The sequence below is a fragment of the Schistocerca piceifrons genome, chromosome 2, assembly GCF_021461385.2.
Source record: "Schistocerca piceifrons isolate TAMUIC-IGC-003096 chromosome 2, iqSchPice1.1, whole genome shotgun sequence".
Lineage (NCBI taxonomy): Eukaryota > Metazoa > Arthropoda > Insecta > Orthoptera > Acrididae > Schistocerca > Schistocerca piceifrons.
Genome location: NC_060139.1, coordinates 185,798,869 through 185,823,098, shown reverse-complemented (window position 1 = coordinate 185,823,098; position 24,230 = coordinate 185,798,869). Strand labels below are relative to the sequence as shown.

General features: G+C 41.0%; 1 protein-coding gene across 6 annotated transcripts in view; it reads right to left on the bottom strand.

The window, feature by feature from the left end:
• LOC124773262 (protein bric-a-brac 2-like) overlaps nt 1-24,230 on the bottom strand; it is a 533,990-nt gene that overhangs the window by 266,260 nt on the left and 243,500 nt on the right. Inside the window, exon 7 of one of the 6 annotated variants that reach the window (XM_047249392.1) lies at nt 2,933-3,187. The exons of the other annotated variants lie outside the window; for them this stretch is intronic. Within the exon in view, the coding sequence (XP_047105348.1) occupies nt 2,958-3,187 (230 nt within the window). The 3' untranslated portion in view covers nt 2,933-2,957. Of the gene's footprint in view, nt 1-2,932; nt 3,188-24,230 lie in introns of those variants that run through there. 6 annotated transcript variants of the gene reach the window in all.

Below are 24,230 nucleotides of genomic sequence, written 5' to 3'. Positions count from 1 at the left end.
GGAAGAAATGTAATGTATGACAATTTTTTCACAGCCAAACATCTGGCAGAATAGTTGAATCATGAGAACATAGCCATGGTGGGTGGAATAAAAAAATGTGAAGAAAAGTTCCTCCATCTTTGTATGATACTATCTTATACAAATCTGGTGACACAAGAATTATTTCTTATCAAAGGAAAACCATGAAAAATGTTGTTTACTGAACACACTGCACCAGTCAATTGCACTGGATCAAAGAACACAGAAGAAACTCCCCGAAGCTGTGAGCTTCTACAACTCCACTATATTTGAAGTTGATATTCTGAACCAGATGTCTCATCGGTACACTATAAGTTTGGCTACCACAGATGGCCTTTGCACATTTTTCTCAACATGCTAGATCTTGCTGGAATCAATGCTTGGATCTTTTACAGAGAGACAGCGGGAGAGAAAGCTAGCTGGAAAATGTTCCTTTTCAAATTAGCAGAAGAACTCTCCTTTGCATAAGTACAATCATGGAAAGGGCCTGTTCATGCATTCACTGCAACCAATAAAATATTTAGTGGGCTGGTACAGAAGACTTGTCAAATAGGAGGACACAATTATTTTCAAACAAAAAATTTAAAAAAAAATATATTTGTGGTGTAAGAAATTCGAATATGGTCCATATGCTGGAAGTGATCAGTACATGTGTGCAAAGTTTTTTGACAGAGATAATGGCTTTCATCATTGAAAACATGTCATTGGTGGTGGTGGTGGGGGGGGGGGGGGGCGGAGAGTTATTTTATGTTATTTACCCATAGTTGCCACAGAAACTTAAGTTCATTTTTTCCTTTTATTTCCTAATGATACATTTATGGCTTGTTTGTGGCTTAGTTCATGAACACGTCATAAAGATAAAAAATGTTATTTCATAATTATATGTTTATTTTCAATTGAAAGTTTAGTTTCAATGAATATTGTATTTATGATGTATTCTTTACTTTGATCCTTTTTTTTCTTTAATGAAATGATAGTCCCTATTGAAAAATTTAAGAATAATGCTTTGGTAGAGTATTTATAATACACTACTGACATTTAAAAACACTGTACTCAGCTAATTTAACACGCAAAAGTGAAAAAAGAAAGAAAAACATTACCGGTCAAAATGACCGGCAGCAGTTCTTCCAAATAGTTCGTGAATGCTGGCCCAAGTTTTAAGTAGCCAATACAAGAGGCAAAGAAATGCAATTAAACTTCACACACAATATTATATATGCATATCTGCCACCAATTAAATATTGTCAGCAAATTTCCTTGATTGTACATGTGCATTGCAATTCTTCTTTGATAAGTTTAGCTTAGTATAGAGCTTTTTTGCACTGAGTGTGTGCTTTGATTATGTGTAAAAGTAAACTGTGATGATCTGTATTCACTCTATTAAAAGGTGGAGTAAGAAGCAGGAGGACCATAGCCAACTATTCAGTAGCTTCTACCTATTGTGAATTGACTGCAGATATAGTGAGCTATCACTAGCACTCAGTCATCTTATGGGCACTGAATTTTGTGTATATTGCCATTAACTCACCAATACGAAATAAACTTTGTGTCGCTTGCTGTGTAATGCAAGACTTTGAACTAGATATCATTTCAGTGTCTTGTGTTTGGGTTTTGCTGCTTATTCGCCCAAACAGCTTCTCACTTGGTCTCTTGAAGTTGAGCAACTCTATTCCAGATCTTTCTATCACAGAAAATCCAACATGGTCACCATGAATAAAATCCCAGACACATCCATTAATTTCTTGAATAAAGGCTATAGTGTAGTACGCCATTAAAGGCCAAGAAAAAATATTGCCTCTCACTGTACTACGTTCATGTGGTGTTAAACGGTAATGCAGAACAGTAATACCCTCCATGACTCCATTCTATTTGCACACAGTTTTCTTCTGCTGTGGGTAAGAAACAGGCATCATTGCTATGCATCACAAGGTATCATCCCACATTCATCCATGGTTTGAATGCAGCTACAGTGTAGTGTAAGGAAAATCTCCAGTTTGATGGTACTAATGGGAATCAGCACAGGAGTTGCCTTGTCCTCTTTTTGCCAATTGTATACCAGTGCTGCAACATGGTACAATATATATCTAAATGGATGGAAACAGTATGGTTTTTCTCTCTATTCTACTACTTTCATTGACACTGTGATTCTCACTTAGTGCTGGTAGTAATAAGCCAATTAGAAGTTTCCAAACATGTAAGAGACTCTTCACATTTACGAGGGTTGTAACATCTTGCAGCTGTTATGTCTGTTAGTCATCCATGTCACTTCACATCAGCTGACAGCACAAAGAATTCAGTCAGCTCTAGATACTCCCACAATGCAGCCAATATTAAATATTGCTACAAACAGTATAAAGGTCGAATGTCGTGGCTAGCCATTGTCCCTCCCTTATATGCTATCTCGTGGATTTTTATTCAAGCTCAAATCGCTAACAGCTGCACTGTTTCTGTCTACTGACAGTTGAGTTCATCAACTGGGCATCCTGACCACTTCAGCACCTACACTGCATAACTTTCAACCAAATTTCACTGCATAGGATCATATTGTGTATTCAACTGTATTTGTCTGGCAGTGTGCTCAGAGAGGAAAATCAACAATGACCAAAACCACATTCACTACATCTGATAAATATCCTCTGGAATTAAGAAAATATGTATTTCTTAAAATAATAACAATAATAATAAACTTTACACACAACTGCCATCAACATCTTATTATAACCCACAGCAGTGACTGTAGTTCATTTTAGAATATGTTAAAAAAGAAGCTAATTTTGCTAGACTTCTCATTAACAACAGAACCAGCTTAAGCATGTGTTTCTTGCTTGGTCACTATGATAAAAAGAATGACACAAAGTGAAACAGAATAAACAGCACAACAAGTGAACAAAATTGTTTGAGTTATAAGCTCACAAACTGCACTCATGTCATCAACACAGTCAATAAAGTTTGTGGACCATTTTCAAATGCCTCCTGACATCCACCCTGCGACTCAATGTGGCATGACAAATGGGACATTTTGTTTTGTCGAAATGAGTTTCCATGTGCTGTTTCAGAGATGTTCGTTGCTTGTAGCTCGAATCACACAGACTGCATCTGTATTCTCCACCAGTCTTTGGCATCGAAAAGTCACACGCTGCTGATAAAGAGAATGGGAGCCATTCGTAACCTAGAAACCAAATAACACTGATTTCAAACACACTGTTCCTTACTGTCAGTAGTACCACAACAAATAAAATCCTGACCAACAGAAAATATGAGTATACTCCAGCTGATAAACATGAAGTACGAATGGATTTTGAAAACTCTTAGGTGAGAGAGTAACAAGATGAGTAAAGCTGTAAACTTGTTGACAAAACAACACTTAGCACTTCTGAAAAGTAAATAAGTTAAAAACAATTTAATGGCGCTGAACCAAGAGGCAAGCAAAATTAGGCAACTACTGTGTTCCATTTACAAAAATAAATACAGTAGTGCCCTAACACTGTAACGTGATTTCTACACTTCATTTGGAACTGAAAATTTGTAAAATGAAAGATTTTGAATGAGAACTCTTACAACATTTTTAATTGGTAAAAACGTTGATGGACTAGAATTTTAGTCTTCTTTCAACAGTAATATTCCTAGAATACTAGCCTTTCTCTTTTATCTTTCTAAGAATATAAATAATGATATGAGTAAATAGGTAACAACTCACCATACAGCTGAGTGGTCAATAGGCTCATAAACAAGACTAAAACAAATATTAAGCTTTTAGAAAAGTCCTCCTTTTGGAGGAATTTAACACACACACACACACACACACACACACACACACACACACACACAAAGAAGAGTGTGGGTGCATGAGCGATGGTCTACAACATCCTGGCTGAGCAGCAGCTTAATTGGGTAGTAGTCAGGCAATGTAGCTCTGCCTGTGTGTGTGTTTTCTGTATTGGTTTGCTCTAAAAAGCAGACATTTTCTGAAAGCTTAGCAGCCTTTTCAGTCTTATTTATGAGCCTGTCGGTCAGTTGATACCAATTCACTAATTCAATTATTTGTACTCCACCCGGGATGTTCTATTATCATAGCTAAGAATATGGTTCTAGTATTTGCATGAACTGTGGGTGCTGTCACAGATTTTTTCTGTTCTTCTTCCACTCTGCAGCATGTGGTTGACTATAAGGCTTCACCTCACATTGCTGGTCAAGACCATATCCACAAGATGCTGTCCATTTGGCGAAGAAGATGCGAGATAGAAATTTGCATAGTGCTAGCAATTGTTCCTGGCTAACATACACTGCTAGCCATTAAACATGCAACACCATGCGGGCAGTGTGCAACCAATGTTAAACTGATATTAAGAGTACTACATGTGTGGATATGCAAATGATGATGTTTGTTTCGTTCCGTGACACTGCTGCTCATGTTGGTTGGGATCTCACAACTGTAATGCAAATATGAAGTCTGTGGGTTAAGGAGGGTCATACTCAGCGCCATGCAGAATCTCGACGGCCTTATACGACTTGTGCCTGAGAGAACTGACTTAATTGTTCTCCCAACTGTGCAGTCCCATATGGCTACATAATGTACCTCGAATCTAGAAATAGGCTCGTTTGTGCATGACAAATATGCACATAGAGAGTGCAAGATGTCTGAAGCTCGACAGACTGTCAGACTTGTGACCACTGTTGCGGCTTAACTTGAAGCTTAAGCAGAAAAAGAAAGCGGTAGGGGGCAATACACCAACAATGGTGTACCCAATGACAACAATGAACTCAGGAGTTGCACCACACCATTTTTTCAGATGAATCTCAGTTCTGCCTAGATCATCACAAAGGACATATCCATGTGTGTTTGTTCCACAGAGAACAAACATTGTCAAATTACAGTCATCATTGTCACAAGCACCTAGGCTGTTGGTATGTGGTTCGAATGGATACACAAAATGACCACCTCTACTTTGCAAAGCTGGTAATTTCGACAACAATCGTTACATTTCTGACATGCTAAGGCTGATGGCTGTACTCTATTTTTCAGGTCTCTGTGACATTATCTTGCAACAAGATAACACAAGACTGCATTGTGTCCATGCTGCATCGACCTACCTCGATACAGAAGGTTTTCGACTGTCACTCTAGCCTGCATATCCTACAGATCTCTCTCGTCTGGTCACCCCTTGCCAGGAGACTGGCACGCTGCCACTCACCAGCCACTATGACTGATGAATTCTGGCACAGAGCTGAAGCAGCGTGGAATGATATACTTATTTTTGTCATCCAAGCTCAGTTAGAGTGGCTGAGTTAGAGGTTTTATTACTGTCAGAGGTACCAAATTTTTCACCCTTCATTCCCACAAAGCAAATATAAATTTAATCACTTTCTTCCTACTATATTTCATTACTTGCTGTCCTTCCTGGTGTTGCAATTTTAATGATCAACAGTGTAGAACAGCACTGGACTCAACAAGGTGTAACAGTCATCAACAGGTCAGACAGCTCACAGCCAACAATTCTCAAATGTGCAGTAAGCACATCTACATGAATACTCCGCAAATCACATTTAAGTGCCTGGCAGAGGGTTCATCGAACCACCTTCACACTTCCCTATTATTTCAATGCCGCAAAGCGTGCAGAAAAAACGAACACCTATATCCGTCTGTGTGAGCTCTGGTTTCCCTTATTTTACTTTGGTGATTGTTTCTCCCAATGCAGGTTGGCGTCAACAAAGGTTTTCACATTCCAAGGAGAAAGTTGGTGATTGAAATTTCATAAGAAGATTCCACCACAACAAAAAATACCTTTGCTTTAACGATGCCCACCCCAAATACTGTATCATTTCAGTGAAACTTTCTCCCCTATTTCGCGATAATACAAAACATGCTGCCCTTCTTTGAACTTTTTTGATGTACTCCATCAATCCTATCTGGTGAGAATCCCACACCACACAGCAGTAATCTGAAAGAAGACGGACAAGCGTAGTATAGCCAGTCTCCTCAGTAGGTATTTAGTTGAATTTATGGCCCTTAGATTTGACTGGTTTATCATGTAACTGAAATTTAAGGGCTTCCTTTAAAACTCATGTGGATGCCCTCACACTTTTCGTTATTCAGGGTCAATTGCCAATTTTCACACTGTACAGATATCTTTTCTAAATCATTTTGCAATTTGTTTTGATCTTCTGATGACTTAACTGGTCAATAAATGAGAGAGTCATCTGCAAACACACTAAGACGGCTGCTCAGTTTGTCTCCCAAATCATTTATATAGATAAGGAACAGCAAAGGGCCTATAACACCACCTTGGCGAACACCAGAAATCACTTCTGTTTTACTCGATGACTTTTGTGAATCCAGTCACATAACCGCGCTATTTCACTACACGCTGCTTGTGTGGTACAGCGTCAAAAGCCTTTCAGAAATATGGAAAAATCTGGATTGGAAGACTTGCTTTTGTTAAGTAATTTAAGTTGCTTCAGTACTTCGAGGATATCTGCTACTGCGTTACTCATGTTGGCAGCTGTTCTTGATTTGAATTCTAGAATATTTACTTCACCTTCTTTGGTGAAGGAATTTTGGAAGGCTGTGTTTAATAACTCTGCTTTGGCAGCACTGTCATCGATAGTATTTCCATTGCTGTCCCTGCCTTACGATAAATCATAGCTGAATTATATATAATTTTCTGGCAGATGAAAGCTCAGGAGATTTTTTCATAACTCCTGGGTAGAAGGACATCCTATAAAGAATTTTATGCTTGTTGATGATAAGTGTCTATAACAGCACTTCAGATAAACTTGTACATACCCATGTCAGCTGCTATTCTGTGCAGTGCTTTCACTGCCACTATTAATAACATTCTTAGAACATTGTCATGTGACACACACCATTACACTTCATGTCTCAATTCTATGAGAATGTAACTGGCAGTAGCAATACTCTCTACAGAATTGCACCTGTGTTGGTTACTTACAAGTAGACTTCCTAGAAGTTACAAAATTCCATTTGTATTGGAGTTTCTTAATTCTTCAAATACACAATTAGTCATGCAAAACAAAGTTCAAATAGTTTCTTAATTCTTCAAATACACAATTAGTCATGCGTAACAAAGTTCAAATAGGTGGAACCTTGCAAAGCTTGTATAGATACCAGAGATAAAAATGTAGATAGTTGAATTATAATGTTTTGTACCATTCACCCTGTTATCAGAATATTGCTCCCTGAGAAACAAGTGGAACGCACTGTTTTCCCAACTAGAAGCACTTCTGCTGCTTTGTGGGGATTTCAATACCCACTGCACAAGTTGTGGGGATTCTTGCACAGATGGCCAAGGACAAAGCTTAGCTAATGTAACAGAAGGCAGTCACCTTATAATCTGTAATGACGTCTTTCCTACCCTGGGGTCTCTTCCCTATAAAAGCGGCTCTGTTACAGATGTCACGTAATGATCACTACTAACTTTCAATGTTTCTATTTGGTCAATACTGAGTGACACATGGATCTCATCATTCCCCTATTATTGTGAGGATAGAAGTGATGGGAACAGCATGTAAAATTCTTTCCTACATCCCTTGGAACATCAACAAAGCAAACTGGCATTATTTCAAAAAAGCAATGGAAAATATAATTGCGAAGTATCAGAAATGGGTGCAGCACACATAACCTGCTATGCATTCCTCAAAGTATTAAATGAGGTAGCAAACTACAAGATACTTCATTACAGGTTAGGTGCTCCATAATATAGTGGAACACCGAATAGTCTTGAGTGACTGCCCAAGGTCAATTAGCGCTTAAGCACTATAAGATTTCCTCACCTTGGGAAGATTATTGGCAATCTGAGAAGAAATATGCTTTAACCATGATGTCTGATGTGTGGAATATGACAAGGAATCTCAGAAAATATAATTGGAACCCCTACCAGGGTGAAATGGGTAACATCTACTTGGAAGATATGGCTGACAAATTGGCTTCTTCCTCAATCTGCAATCCATTTATTCACCCAATAGGCTTAGTATTAACCCATTTCATTTCCTGTGCCCACCATTTCAGTGAAAAAGAGTTAAAGAATGTGCTGCAGTTCTTGACTAACTCTGCCCATGGAATGGATTATGTGCACTACCCTCTGTCCCCGATCTGTCAGATTGTGCACTTATGACATTTCTACAAACCTTTAACAGCATTTGGATGAAAGACGTTCTTGTTTCTGGCTGGAACACTCAAATAATTGTTCCAGTTCCCAAGCCTAAACCAATACCTGGAAGTCTGATGTCATACAGGCCCATTGTATTGTTGTTGTGTGTTTGAAAATTGCTTGAAACACTTTAGAGTAGTTACTGGTGACAAAAATATGCGTTTCCTTGGAGTCACAACACAGATTTAAAATACCTTCATTGATTTCAAAAATAACCTCAGAAAATTGTAGGTATCTTGAAAAAAGTGTATAAGGCATGGAAGAGTTGTGTAATCCAACACTATAGGTGACTGCCAATGAAATGTTAGTTCTACCATGTTCATTATTGTCACTTATTACCCACTGTGTTATGTCTATCATTTTACAGGTATTTTGTGATTTTTCCTTCACGAAATATACGAGTACATAGTGCACAAACTGCCAGCGACTGCCACAATTTTCTTCTTCTTATCGTCCTTACTTTCTAATATATAAACTACTTTCGAGGTACCAAAATGTACTAGAATAAATCAATTCATCGCCCGTGGCCACTGGCCTGCCAAGGAGCACTGCAGCCCCAGGTCTACGGATAAACCATGAAAATCCACCACATTATGCCACACAAAAACAGATCCAGCCTGCAGTTGAATCAGTGAGACTATATCCGATGGGCAGGGCTTGCACATTAGTGGAAAACGATTGGCTTCAGATCGTTAGAAATGGCCAGTCATTTTGGCCCGTTGTGGAAGTCCACTCATGTGGCCAGCTATTCACGTGCACGTGTCGCAGACACCATGTTGATGAAATGAGACCACAGTGATCAATCCATGCAAAAGATAACTTCCGCAAATACACCGAGAATCAGTACTAATGAGGATACAGATAACTGCTGAGCTGCAGAGGGGCATGTAGAAAAGGCAAGCACACTCTCAAAACTAAATTTTCGGCCATAGCCTTTGTCAGAAAATAAAAGCACATACACAATCTCTCAGGCACAACTCAAGTAGACTTGACCACCGTCTTCGGCCGCTGCGCCAACAATCTCTGAGAATCAGATCCAAACAAACGACTCCTCACATGTCTCAGCCTCTCATCGGCAGCTGCTAGGCTAGCAGCAAGAAGTGGTGACAGCACTGACTGCAAGCTGAGGGGAGTGGTAGGTAGGGGAGAAGCAGTTGGAACGAGGGGGTAGGAAAGCGGCACCCAGTCAGTGATGATGCATGACATCTCATAAGCAAACCATTTCATCTACTGAGACAAAAACGAGATTTTCCCAGTGTCTTTTTCAAATTTCTGTGATATTTCCCTGATTTCCTTGGCAGGTTTGAAATTCCCTGATTTCCAGAACATGTGGCAACCCTGCTGCCCCACAACATGAAGCAGTTGGAGGAAAGGGAAAACACAATGAGTATTAATCAACAAGCTGTTTCAGTACACTTTGTTGGTATTCTTCATTCCAACATGGCCCAAAGAAAACATCTGGATGACTTCACATGGGGAAGAATCATTGGGAAATTGGAAGAAAGACCAAGTGTGACGAGTGTATCCCACGAGTTTGGTATTGCTCACAGCATTGGTTCATGTGCCCGGGGAGTATTCCAAACCACAGGCACTGCTGACCAGAGGAGAGGCGGTGGTTGACCACAGTCAACTACAGCAGCAGATGACCGTTACACTGTCCAACAAGCAAGAAGGGACCTACGCCAAACACCAGGTGCAATTGCAGCCACATTTAACAGGACTGCAAGGTATGCAGCCTTGCAATCCACACCGGGACAGTGACAAAATGCACAGGGATGGTCTCCTTGCCCGAAGAGCAGTATGTTGCATTTTGTTGATACCCACACATCAAGAGCATCGTTTGCAATGGTATCAAGAGCACTGGGAGTGTACCAATGAGGAGTGAGGTCAAATGCTCTACTCAGATGAGATCACATTCATTCAGTCTGAGTAGTGATTCCGAACATATCCTCGTATGGTGAGAGTTGGGAACATGCAATGCACCCAGGAACATAGTTGAATATGATCATTTTGGTGCTCCAGGTGTTATGGTGTGGGGAGGCACTATTTTGCATGGGCGTCCTGATCTCAAAATCTGTAAAAATGGTACAGTCACCATTCAGTGTTATTTTGCCACTCTACTCCTTCCCCATGTGCGTCTCCTCAGGGGTTGCATTTTGCTCTGACTTCATTCATATGGGTCAAAATCTTCATTCATATGGGTCAAAATATGTCAGCACATCAAATGAGATATTCAGTGGATGGACTAGCAAGCCCATTGATCCAATTTAAATTCCATTGAGCATGTCTGGGATGTGATTTGGTACATGTTTGACTGTCAAAGATCTCAGGCCGCATTACCCTGCTGCCTTGCTAGGTGATGACAGAGCCAACACTGTGAAAAATAAAGAAGCACGCACAGCCCGGCTGAATGTCTCTCTAGGTCCCATCCGCAAGCAGTACTCTATGCTGGATGTGAAGTGTTTACACCAGTGAGTCTGTTGCTGCTACGGTTTGAGGGAAGACCCTGCAGCAGTTGTGCTTTCACAATTAGATGCATGATGTCCTTCCTTGGCCAATGTAGGGCATCTAGCAGTGGAGTAATCACGATAACCATAATGAATGGTTGCCAGATACGCTCTGTTTATAGAGGTGCTGCACACTGGTGATCAGAAACACAAGACAGTTTTGAGTCACTCCTCATATTAGTCGTCTACAGTGGATGCTTCCTGATATATGTTTGCTGATGGGGAACAAAGCAACGCTTCAGTGCATGGTGAGCATCACATTCGAATGCAGATAGTTTTTTCACTGGCATCAGGACAAGAGGCTCATTTGTGCTCTGAATGTTTGGGTGTGTGTCTGGGCTTTGAATTGCTGAGTTTTAACTGCGCCTAAGGCTTTTGTTGGTTTAAGAATTGATTGTTTTAGGAATAGAAGTAAAATGTTTAAATTTTATTATGTGTTTGTGACACAATATCTTTTAAACGTTCTTATTGTGTGGACCCACATATTTTAATGCCATAAACTTCCTGTAGCTCTTTTGAATTTAAACGGTTATGATGCTTGAAGCAAGTTACGGAAGATTTTGGCTAGCTTGTAAAGCCTTGTGGCTTCCTATCAGTTGACTATACTGAACTGAAAATGAATTACTATACTGAACTGAAAATGAATTTACATAAGTTGCAAGCATTAAAATTCTACCTTCAAACAAAATGTATTTTCTGTTAGAATTTTTGTTGGCAGTCTTGGCCGTTAACCCCTTTAGTGAATATTTACTTAATTACTGGTTCTTCAACTCATCTAATTTAATTTGATTTTTACCCCAAGTCGGCTACATAAGTTTCAAGCAGGTTTCCTTTAATTATACTAAGTGATAATTTGCCAGTGTACATTTTGTAATTCTTTTAATATATGTGTATTGTGCCTGTACTGGAATATGTTAATACATTCTGTGAAGGTAGCAGTTAGCAAGGCCATAGGGGCTGTATGTTTGGAGGCTATGCTGTTAGTCACATTTCAATGTCACCATCATTTGAAAATTTTTGTAAACTATTTAAGTTGTTATTTGTTGTTAATTTACTGTTAAATAAATGTATATAATTTTTTGTTTGTTTCTCGGGGTTTGTGCCCATGGTCATTTCATGAATGAATTAAGCGTGCAAAGTTTTTGTCTACTAATACCGGCAGACTGCTCACTGGAAGCAGAAAAAAATTTGGTTGTGGCGGGAGTGGGCATACGCTCAGATCCGTGTAAGTGGAGGTGAAAGAGATTAGTGTTTAACGTCCTGTTGACAACGATGTCATTAGAGACAGAGTGCAATCTCGGATTAGGGAAGAAAATCAGCCATGCTATTTCAAAGAAACCACCCCGGCATTTACCTGAAGCGATTTAGGGAAATCACTGAAAACCTAAATCTGGATTGCCAGATGTTGGTTTGAACCAACTTCCTCCCAAATGTGAGTCTAGTGTGCTAACCACTGCGGCATGTCGCTCGGTCCTGTGTAAGTTTTGGGTACTGGTTGCTTTGTCACTGTTTCAGGGTGGAGTCTGCACCCTGTATGGTAATGAGAGAAACATATTTGCAGAATGTATGTTTGATACATGAACTTCAGCTTCCGTAAACACCATCAGGAAAGTGATTGCCGCTTGCACTGCTTGCCCTTAGCTGTTGTGGGATGCTCGAGAGAGAGTGTATACAATCACATTTTGGATTTGAGATGGTAAATATGGAGGTCGCCTGTTTTTGCAGATTCAGCAATTGCAAGCAGTCTGTGTTTGCTTCAATGGAGAATTGGTTTATTGAATTGGCAAGGGGTGATGGAAGGTGATGTTCCACAGTTAAATCAAGGTACTAATTTGCAGACAGGCAGTGAGGAAGCTAAGTTTTGGCAGGGCTTTGCAAAATTATCAACTCTATTAGTAACGATTATGGATGGATGGATGGAAAACAGTAAGGAGATTATGAAAATGCTTTCATTTACTGTCAGGTTAGAGACACATGTGACTGTTTTATGTCTTTCACATAATTTTGTCTTCCAAGTACTGTACTCTGACTGAATGACTGCTAAATAAATTAGTGCTGAAGCTATTTAGAGAAGCAGCGTAATAAGGGATTTACACAGTAAAATTGTTCAGGGCAAGTTGGATGTCCATATGGTAAACGTGCATGTTTTTTAGTGCAGGAGTGCAAGAAGGGCTCAGTATGTATGTGAAGAGTATTCGTAAAGCTGGTATTGTGTTGTTGGGGAAGTTATCGGAAGCTGAGATGGTATACATCACTGATGGCAGTGCATCCGCATGATCGTTCCTGTGCGGTGTTATGCGATAAACTGACTTTGTTCACTGATCTGTATGACATTACATCAGCAGCTGGAAACATTAAGTTTGCGGACCAAAAGCAAGAATTAGCAGTGGAGGTAGACTGGTGCAAGACAGCTGAAAGCTTGCAATCAACAGTTAAAGCACGAAAACGATGTTGATCTCAGAAAATCATCTGTTTTCGTTGCAGTCAATCTAGTCACATGGTCCGCGATTTACAGCATCCATGAGAGGCTTTTACGAATAAATGACTCCATCAATTGGTGGTGCAATGTTAGAGGCACTACAGAAAGTTCCCAAGTTGCACGTAAATTCTTATCATTTGTTTGTTCAGTTTTAAATTCTGAATTAGTGTGTGCACGGGTCGATTCTGCCAGTTCTGTAATTTTGTGGGACAGCAAATACTATTTTTGGTATCATAGCATGGGAGGTCATGTGCAGAAGAAGCATTTTACAGCCAGTAGTAGTTTGCTGTTGATAGCTGGTCTGTGTTGCTTGAAGGTTGAGATTGGTGGGTTTTCGTGGCCTTTCCAATTTCTGGCGGTCAAAGGGTTGACTACTCAGATAAAACTGGGGTGTGACTTCTTAACTAATACTGGACGTATGTGAAAGTATTTTTATTTCTTTCTTTTTAAGTTATGGAGGTAGTAAAGGTTCTCTTTCGTCAGGCAAACATTCAGCAAAGACTTTGTGTGTCAGTAGTGAGGCCAGCAGGTTTAACTTCAGTCATTTACATGAAGATCACACTGAATATGTGGTACATCGTCTTGAGAAATTTCTTGAGGTATTCTCCGATAATTTGGGAGTCACTAATAACATCCAATACTGGATTCAATTGATCAATCACGCACCTATCAGACAAGCCCCATATCAGTTACCACTGCCGAAAATGGAGGAATTATATAGGATTGTGGATCAGCTTTTGAAGGATGAGGGAGGGGGTTATTAGATATTTGGCCTCCCGTATGCCTCACCCATTTTCCTGGTGCCTAAGGCTGGTGGGATGGGATACTGCCCAGAAGAGCAGACTATCGTGCCCTGATTCAGTAAGAGGTGCAGGGATCATTTCCAATGCCACATTTACAAAATGTACAACTTTGCTTCCGCTGTTTGCCAATAGGTGGCGACAATGGTAAATAGCGGTTGAAAGAAACAGATCGCAAACATCAGGCAGTTAGCTTGGACCTCAGTCAACATAACCTCATTCAAACATTAGTCGATTTGTGTCTGCATCATAAAGTTGTTCTTGATTGAAAATGTCATTTTACGAGCCTAATTCTCGTCATTTGCAGAAGGTGTAACTGTTTTGTTTCAGTATGAAGAAAACAGCGACTGAGTCTCGTTGAATGCTCTCAAGTACGTATGGTAAGGACACTATTAGTGATAGAACGTGTCGTGAGTGGTTTCAATGCTTCAAGAATGACGATTTTAACGTGATAGACCGGCATAGTGGTGGAAGAGAGAATGTTTTTAAAGATGCACTATTGGAGACACTGCTAAGTGAAGACCTGCATAAAACTCAAGAAGAATTGGCACGATTAGTCGGAGTGACACAGCAAGCCATTTCAAAATGTCTAACGGCTATGGGCATGATTCAGAAAGAAGGAACTTGGGTCCCGTGTGAGCTGAAACCAAAAGACATTGAACGGCATTTGTGTGTTTGTGAACAGTTGCTTCAGAGGCAAAAACGGAAGGGATTTCTCATGGGGACGAAAAATGGGTTCATTACGATAACCCTAAATGCAAAAAATCATGGGGATAGCGCAGCTATGCTTCCACGTTGATGGCCAAACCAAATATTCATGGCTCCAAGATGATGCTCTGCATTTGGTGGCACCAGCTTAGCATTTTGAACTATGAGGTGTTAAAACCAAGTGAAACAATCACAGGTGCTCATTATCGAACGCAGTTAATGCGTCTGAGCAGAGCATTAAAAGACAAATGGCCGCAATACGGCATTAGGCATGATAAAGTGATTTTGCAGCATGACAACGCTCAACATTGCAAAAGAGGTCAAAACATACTTGGAAACGTTAAAATGGGAAGTCCTACCCCAACCGCCATGTTCTCCAGACATTGCTCCCTCTGACTATCATCTGTTTAGATCAATGGCACATGGCCTGGCTGACCGGCACTTTTAATCTCATGAAGAAGTCACAAATTGGATCGATTTGTGGATCGCTTCAAAAGATGAACAATTTTTTCAAAGCAGTGGCCAACGATGGAAAATACTTTGAATGATACATCTGTAACCAGTTTGTTTCATTAAAGCCTCAAATGTTGGGGAAAAAATGGTGGAAGCAAAGTTGTACACCTTGTACGTATCTGTTTCTCTTGGTTTTTGTTATTGATTCGAACCAAGCTTACTGAACAAATCGTCTTGGCGGAAGGGTCTAAAGCAGCTACCGCTTTCAGTACTGTTTACAATCTTTATGAATTGGAATGTGTTTCCTTTGGGTTGGCTCAGCGTTGTGTTGTTTTGGGGGAGGAGACCAGACAGTGAGGTCATTGGTCTCATCGGATTAGGGAAGGGCGGGTAAGGAAGTCGGCCATGCCCTTTCAAAGGAACCATCCCGGCATTTGCCTTGAGGGATTTAGGGAAATCACGGAAAACCTAAATCAGGATGGCTGGTTGGCTAAGGGAGCTGCGGTTTTTCTGGGATTATGGGACACAGTCTTTGGTGATTTAAAGTTTGGGTACATCTATCTCGATGATGTTGTGATAAACAACAAGCCTGATGAATATCTGGGCACATGAGTAAGTTTTACACTATTTGAGGGAATCTGGCTTAACTGTTATGCTATGTAAGGTCAGCTTGGTTCACAGTCAGATATCCTTCATTGGGAACATTGTTTTGAGCATGGGGATAGAGACAATCAGAGTCGAACTGAAGCTATTTATAGTTTGAAGCCACCTAGGGACAAAAAGGGTGTTACCCAGTACAGTGGGATGGTCAACTTCTTCCAGAAATTTATTCCTAATTTTGCCCAGCTTGCCACATCCCTTAATCAGTCATGCATAAAAGATCAGTTTTTGCTGGACACATTTACAACAGCCAGTGTTTGATTACCTGAAGAGAGATTTTGCTAGTGTTCCCTTATTGTATGTATCGGACTTTTTAAGACTTTGTGGTGGAAACTGATGCCTCGAATAGTGGACTTGCTTCCCTATTGCTTGAGGAGGAGGAGGGTGAGTGCAGGCCACTCGCTTATGCTTCACAGAGTCTCTCAGAGTTGGAACAGAAATGTTCGGTATATGAGTTACATCCCCTTGCAGTTCTATTTGCACTTCACTTCAGAAACTTGAGTTATATCTTGAACATAAAGAATTTGAGTGGAAACTGATAACCAAATGCTGAGCTGGGTGTTGCCCACACCTTGAAAGCCGGCCATACTGCTTGTTGGGCGATCTGTGTTTCAGCTTTCAAATTTTGGGTCAAACACATACATAGCTCTAAAAATCAGACTGCCAATGCCTTGATTTTGATGTTCTACCTGTCTAGTTTGGGTTCCAATAGCTTGGAATATCCTGCAGAAGCGGTTGCTGCTGTCTTTTCTGAGATCCCATTACTGTTTGGTAATCTGAAGCAGGAGCAGGAGCAGGATCCCGAAATCGGCAGCATTTTGGAAAGACTGCGTCAGGGAGAGACAGTCGACAAGTATAGTATTTCAAAAAGAGTATGTATTACCAAACATGATATGATGACAACATGAAAATTTGCTTGCCCAGGAAGTTGATACAAGTGGTGGTTAAGTATTTCCACGGTTCGTTGTGTGGCGGACATCTGGCTTATGCTAAGAAAGTCCAGAAAGTTAAAGGCTATCTTAAGTGGAACAATCTTCTGAAGGATAGTAAAAGCTTTATTGGTCATTATGAACTTTGCAAGATGGCAAAAGCCAATTCCAATACTCATCGGGTGTTCTTATGCACCTACAGAGAAAGCAGCCCCATGGATAAAATATTTATAACCCTGCTGCATACTAAGTCCGAGTATCAGTACATATTCATCACAATAGATGTGTTTATTGGATTAGCCTGGTTGATAACCAGTAAGTCAGTTACCACTGATGTGACCATTCAACATCTCACAGCTATTTTTGCCAGTTTTGGCCCATCCAGGGTCTTGGTCTTGGATAATGCTGTGCAAGGCATTACTGAGACAATGTTGTCACAGTTTATAGGACCTTTGGTTGTCTGAATTTATCCCAGTGATCTATTGGGTGCAGAATCCTGAAACCAAGAAATGGATGCTGGTCCATTTGAGCCAACTTGCATCAAATAGGAATAATGACGGTGAAGATGAGGAATCAGGATAATGGCAAGCCAGACGACCCCCTTTCCCCTCAACCACCATCATGGTTTTGAGAGGGAAAGGACAAGTATGCCCATGATCGATTGTCAAAGATCTTCGGCCACACTAACCTGCAGCCTTGTTAGGAGGTGACAGAGTTGACAGTATAAAAAATAAAGGAGCATGCACAGCTTGGCTGAATGTCTCTCTAAATCCTGCCTATGAGTAGTACTTTATGTGACACTGGATATGTAGTGCCTACACCAGTGAGTCTGTTGCTGCTGTGGTTTTACCCAATATGCTATTAATAGAAGTGCTGCACACTGGTGACCAGAAACACCAGACAGAGTTGTGAGCCACTCCCCATATTAGTTGCTTAATGGTATGCTTCCCCAAGATGTTTGCTGATGGAGAACAAAGCAACACTTCAGTGCATGGTGAACATCATGTTTGGATGCACATAGTTTTTTCATTGGCATTAGGGCATAGTCTGAACATTTGGATATGTGTCTGGGCTATGAACTGCTGAATTTTAACTGTGGTTGGGTTATTTACAGGAAGAGACCAGACAGTGAAGTCATCGGTCTCATCGGATTAGGGAAGGAAGTCAGCTGTGCCCTACCAAAGGAACCATTCCGGCATTTGCCTGGAGCGATTTAGGAAAATCACGGAAAACCTAAAATTAGGATGGCCAGATGCGTGGTTGAACCGTCGTCGTCCTGAATGCGAGTCCAGTGTGCTAACCACTGCGCCACCTTACTCAGTTTTAACTGGGCCTAAGGCTTTTATTGGTTAAAAAGTTGGTTGTTTTTGGAACAGAAGTAAAAGGTTTAAATGTTCTTATTGTGTGGGACCATTTATTTTAGTGCTGTAGACACAGAACTTTCTGTAGTTCTTTTGAAGTTAAATGGCTGATTTGAGTTATGAAAGATTTTAGCTAGCTTGTAAAGCTTTGTGGCTCTCTGTCGGCTGGTTAAAGTGAGCTGACAATGGGTTTACACAAGCAAGCACTAAAATTCTACTTTAAAACAAAGTTTAGTTTTTGTTAAGAATTTTCTTTGGCATTCCTGGCCATAACCTCTTTGGTGTAAATTCATCAAATTTAATTTAATTTTTACACAAAGATTCACTACACAAGTTTCAAGAAGTTTCTTTTAATAATGTCGAGTGACTATATGCCAGTGTATGTATTGAAATTTTTTAATATACATGTGTTTTAGATTTTGCCTGTACCCAACATGTGTTAATGTATTCTGTGAAGACAGTGGTCAGCAAGACCATAGGGGTCATTTGTATGGAGGCTATGTCGATCATTGTGTGCCCATGTCACAGTCATTCGAAATTTTTTTATACTATTCCAACTGTTATCCGTCGATAATTTACTGTTGAATAAATGTATATAATTTGTGTGTGTTTCTCTGTGTATGTGTCCACAGTTCTTCCAAAACTGAATTGAGCATACGTAAGTTTTAGTCCCATAGTACTACTAGGACTGCTCAGGATGTATTGGGGGACATACTGCAGTATGTCCACATGCAACAATGAACATCCAGCAGCTGCAAACTGCACAACTAACGAATGGAATGTACTACCACAAGAATTCCTTATCAGTCTTGAAGTATTAGCATCTCAATATAATAAGAGAAGTCGGTGCTTCCATGGAAATATCTAGGTGCTCAGTTTTCACTTGTGCTTTTCAGAAATGGAATGGTTGAGAAATAGTCCACAAGTAGTCCAGTGCACCATCAGACAAGTACCTAGGTGTGAATCGCAAACAGTCATGTACATGTAGATGCAGACGTAGGCGTTTCATCAACACTGAGGTAATTAGCAACAGGACATTAATATGGCCAGAGAAGGGATAGAGAGGGGTAATGAAGAGGCTATGTTAGGCTTACAGAACCATTCGAGTAGTGATGAAGAGTGGAAAGGGGTACATGCAGTAACTTAAATCAAAATGGCCAGATACGGACTTGAACCTCACTCCTCCAATGTCTTAACTGGTTGTGGAAGAGACAGGGAGGAACACAGCTTGTAATTTATAGTGAGCAGCCCTTTAGGTATGTAGTTGGTCTCTCTTTCAGGTTACTTGCATTTTTCTTTTCTGAAATCAGTATATACTGATGTAAGGCTTGTGAGTAATAATTTTTTCATACCTAAAGGATCTGACACTCAAAATGGTTATTAAAGTAATTTGTAGAATGTAAGTGTCACTCTGCAGAGCAGTGTACTCTGTTGTGAAACTTCAAGACACATTAAGACTTGGTGTCAGACTGGGTTTGTCCCTACTCTTGACTTTCTGGGGAGTGTGCTTAATGACTGAGGTGTTCTAACACAATTAGTATAAGGTTTGCATCCTGCATGTTATGGAGGATTGAAATGTTTTTTGGTGACAAGGAAGAGATTCATTTTTGGACCAGTTAAGCAGTGAATTCATTCCTGTCTTTTCTGTTTTTCAGCCCTCAATTTACTTCAAAAAGTCGAGTAGTTGTTGTAAATTGCTTACAGCACTCAACTTCTTTGCAGTTAAGATAACAAGTAGTTTGGGAAGTTTCTACACCCATGAGAACTATTGAAATTCACCATATTGTTCAAAATGTTGAGCAAAAAAACTGGAATGATCAATAATGCTCATCAGAAACATACACTCCTGGAAATGGAAAAAAGAACACATTGACACCGGTGTGTCAGACCCACCATACTTGCTCCGGACACTGCGAGAGGGCTGTACAAGCAATGATCACACGCACAGCACAGCGGACACACCAGGAACCGCGGTGTTGGCCGTCGAATGGCGCTAGCTGCGCAGCATTTGTGCACCGCCGCCGTCAGTGTCAGCCAGTTTGCCGTGGCATACGCAGCTCCATCGCACTCTTTAACACTGGTAGCATGCCGCGACAGCGTGGACGTGAACCGTATGTGCAGTTGACGGACTTTGAGCGAGGGCGTATAGTGGGCATACGGGAGGCCGGGTGGACGTACCGCCGAATTGCTCAACACGTGGGGCGTGAGGTCTCCACAGTACATCGATGTTGTCGCCAGTGGTCGGCGGAAGGTGCACGTGCCCGTCGACTTGGGACCGGACCGCAGCGACGCACGGATGCACGCCAAGACCGTAGGATCCTACGCAGTGCTGTAGGGGACCGCACCGCCACTTCCCAGCAAATTAGGGACACTGTTGCTCCTGGGGTATCGGCGAGGACCATTCGCAACCGTCTCCATGAAGCTGGGCTACGGTCCCACACACCGTTAGGCCGTCTTCCGCTCACGCCCCAACATCGTGCAGCCCGCCTCCAGTGGTGTCGCGACAGGCGTGAATGGAGGGACGAATGGAGACGTGTCGTCTTCAGCGATGAGAGTTGCTTCTGCCTTGGTGCCAATGATGGTCGTATGCGTGTTTGGCGCCGTGCAGGTGAGCGCCACAATCAGGACTGCATACGACCGAGGCACACAGGGCCAACACCCGGCATCATGGTGTGGGGAGCGATCTCCTACACTGGCCGTACACCACTGGTGATCGTCGAGGGGACACTGAATAGTGCACGGTACATCCAAACTGTCATCGAACCCATCGTTCTACCATTTCTAGACTGGCAAGGGAACTTGCTGTTCCAACAGGACAATGCACGTCCGCATGTATCCCGTGCCACCCAACGTGCTCTAGAAGGTGTAAGTCAACTACCCTGGCCAGCAAGATCTCCGGATCTGTCCCCCATTGAGCATGTTTGGGACTGGATGAAGCGTCGTCTCACGCGGTCTGCACGTCCAGCACGAACGCTGGTCCAACTGATGCGCCAGGTGGAAATGGCATGGCAAGCCGTTCCACAGGACTACATCCAGCATCTCTACGATCGTCTCCATGGGAGAATAGTAGCCTGCATTACTGCGAAAGGTGGATATACACTGTACTAGTGCCGACATTGTGCATGCTCTGTTGCCTGTGTCTATGTGCCTGTGGTTCTGTCAGTGTGATCATGTGATGTATCTGACCCCAGGAATGTGCCAATAAAGTTTCCCCTTCCTGGGACAATGAATTCACGGTGTTCTTATTTCAATTTCCAGGAGTGTATTTCAAACAGAGAATATGAAATAAACATGGTAATTAGGAGTTTTAAAAAAAGATGAATTTAAAAACTTAATTATCTGTTAGCCACTGGTTGCAAGGCACCTGATATCACAGTTGTTGAAACATACTGTGCTTTACTATTCGAAGAAGTGGCTCCCGTAGCCAAATGTAATGAGTCTATTCTTAGAGTATTTTTAATTGAGCTGGCACAATAACATGACATTGTCTGCATGAGGCTCAAGAGATGCACGTGTGCAGTAGCAAATAAACTATACATATTACTCAAAGTCCCACATCATGTTTTACTGCCTCTATGTGAAGACTAACCTCAGAGATTATTGTGGGGTTTTGACAAGGTTTTCATTAGAGATAGACTGATTCACAAGGAAGTTAGGCAGGTCGCTAGTCTTGACTAATTAGGGAATCATTACAAGCTGCCTGACCATAAGGGAGGAATGGTTTCAAAATAACTGAAAGCTTTGAATAGCTCTTCAGTGTCTGAAGAACATACTGAACAGAATAGTAAAATAATGCTGTAGTACTTCTGCTAAATAGCTGTATAACACTGTTAAAAGACAACTTGTATTAACTCTCTCTCTCTCTCTCTCTCTCTCTCTCTCTCTCTCTATCTCTCTCTCTCTCTTTCATTAAATTATGGAATTTTCTGTTATCCAAATGATTTCCTATTCCGATTGACTGCTGGCAGAGTCTGCCTGAATTATTAAATTTGTACCAAGCTGATAATTTGATTTCTGAGGCAAAAATTTCTATCACGTTAATGGTGTGCTCGCTGCAATGCATGGGGCGTTTCCTCTATGACAGGAATGAAAGAGGAAGGTGCCTGGTAAATTTTGTGCAGAGCGTAACTTAATCACAGCTAACACTTGGTTTAAGAATCATTAAAGAAGATTATATACGAGGAAGAGGCCTAGAAACACTGGAAGATTTCAGATAGATTACATAATGGTAATACAGAGATTTAGGAACCACGTTTTAAATTGTAAGACATTTCCAGGCGCAGATGTGGACTCTGACCACAATCTATTGGTTATGAACTGTAGATTAAAACTGAAGAAACTGCAAAACGGTAGGAATTTAAGGAGATGGGACCTGGATAAGCTGAAAGAACCAGAGGTTGTGCAGAGTTTCAGGGAGGGCATAAGGGAACAATTGATAGGAATGGGGGAAAGAAATACAGCTAGTTGGCATATAAACTTGTACTACTGTAGTAGGCGTGGGCTTCGTGTCTATCTTGGCCACAATAATGCGTTCACTATGCTGTTTGTAGTAGCTTATCCGCACTCCTATTTTTTTATTCATTATTAAACCTACTCCTGCATTACCCCTATTTGATTTTGTATTTATAACCCTGTATTCACCTGACCAAAAGTCTTGTTCGTCCTGCTACCGAACTTCAGTAATTCCCACTATATCTAACTTTAACCTATCCATTTCCCTTTCTAAATTTTCTAACCTACCTGCCCGATTAAGGGATCTAACATTCCACCCTACAACCTGTAGAATGTCAGTTTTCTTTTTTGTGGTAACAATGTCCTCCTGAGTACACCCCACCCGGAGATCTGAATGGGGGACTATTTCACCTCCAGAATATTTTACCGAAGAGGACACCATCATCATTTAACCATATGGTAAAGCTGCATGCCCCCAGGAAAAATTACCGCTGTACTTCCCCCTTGCTTTCAGCCGTTCGCTGTACCAGCAGAGAAAGGCCGTTATGGTTAATGTTACAAGGCCAGATCAGTCAATCATCCAGACTACTGCCCCTCTTCAGGAACCACACGTTTGTCTGGCCTCTCAACAGATAACCCTCCATTGTGGTTGCACCTACGGTACGGCTATCTGTATCGCCGGGGGACATATACCACTAGGTAATATAGATACTGCCTACAGGAAAATTAAAGAGAACTTTTGAGAAAAGAGAACCACCTATATGAACATCAAGAGCTCAGATGGAAAAGAAGGGTAAGTAGAAAGGTGGAAGTAGTATATAGAGGGTGTATACAAGGGCAATGTGCTTGAGGGTAATATTATGGAAATGGAAGAGGGTGTAGATGAAGATGAGATGGGAGATATGATACTGTGTGAAGAATTTGACAGAGCACTGAAAGACCTAAGTAAAAAAAAAGGCTCCAGGAGTAGAGAACATTCCATTAAACCTCTAATTCACTTGGGAGAGCCACTCATGACACAACACTGCCAACTGGTGAGCAAGATGTATGAGAAAGGTGTAATACCCTCAGACTTCAAGAAGAATATAATAATTCCAATACCAAAGAAAGCAGGTGTCGACAGGTGTGAAAATTACTGAAGTAACAGTTGAGTAAGTCATGGCAGCAAAATACTAACATGAATTCTTTACAGAACAATGGAAAAAACTAGTACAAGCTGAGTTCAGGGAAGATCAGTTTGGATTCCGGAGAAATGTTTGAATGCGCATGGCAATACTGACCCTATGAGTTATCTTCGAAGACAGATTAAGGAAAGACAAACCTATGTTTCTAGCATTTATAGACTTGGAGAAAGCTTTTGACAATGTTGACTGGAACACTCTCTTTAAAATTCTGAAGGTGGCAGGGGTAAAATACAAGGAGTGAAAGGTCATTTACAATTTGTACAGAAACCAGATGGCAGTTATAGGAGTCGAGGGGCATTAAAGTATTCAATTTGTGTATTGAACAAGCAGTAATGGAAATAAAAGAAAAATTTGGAGCAGGAATTAAAATCCATGTAGAAGAAATAAAAACTTTGAGGTTTGTCCATGACAATGTAATTCTGTCAGAGACAGCAACGGACCTGGAAGGGCAATTGAACAGGATGGACAGTGTCTTGAAAGGAGGATATAAGATGAACATCAACAAGAGCAA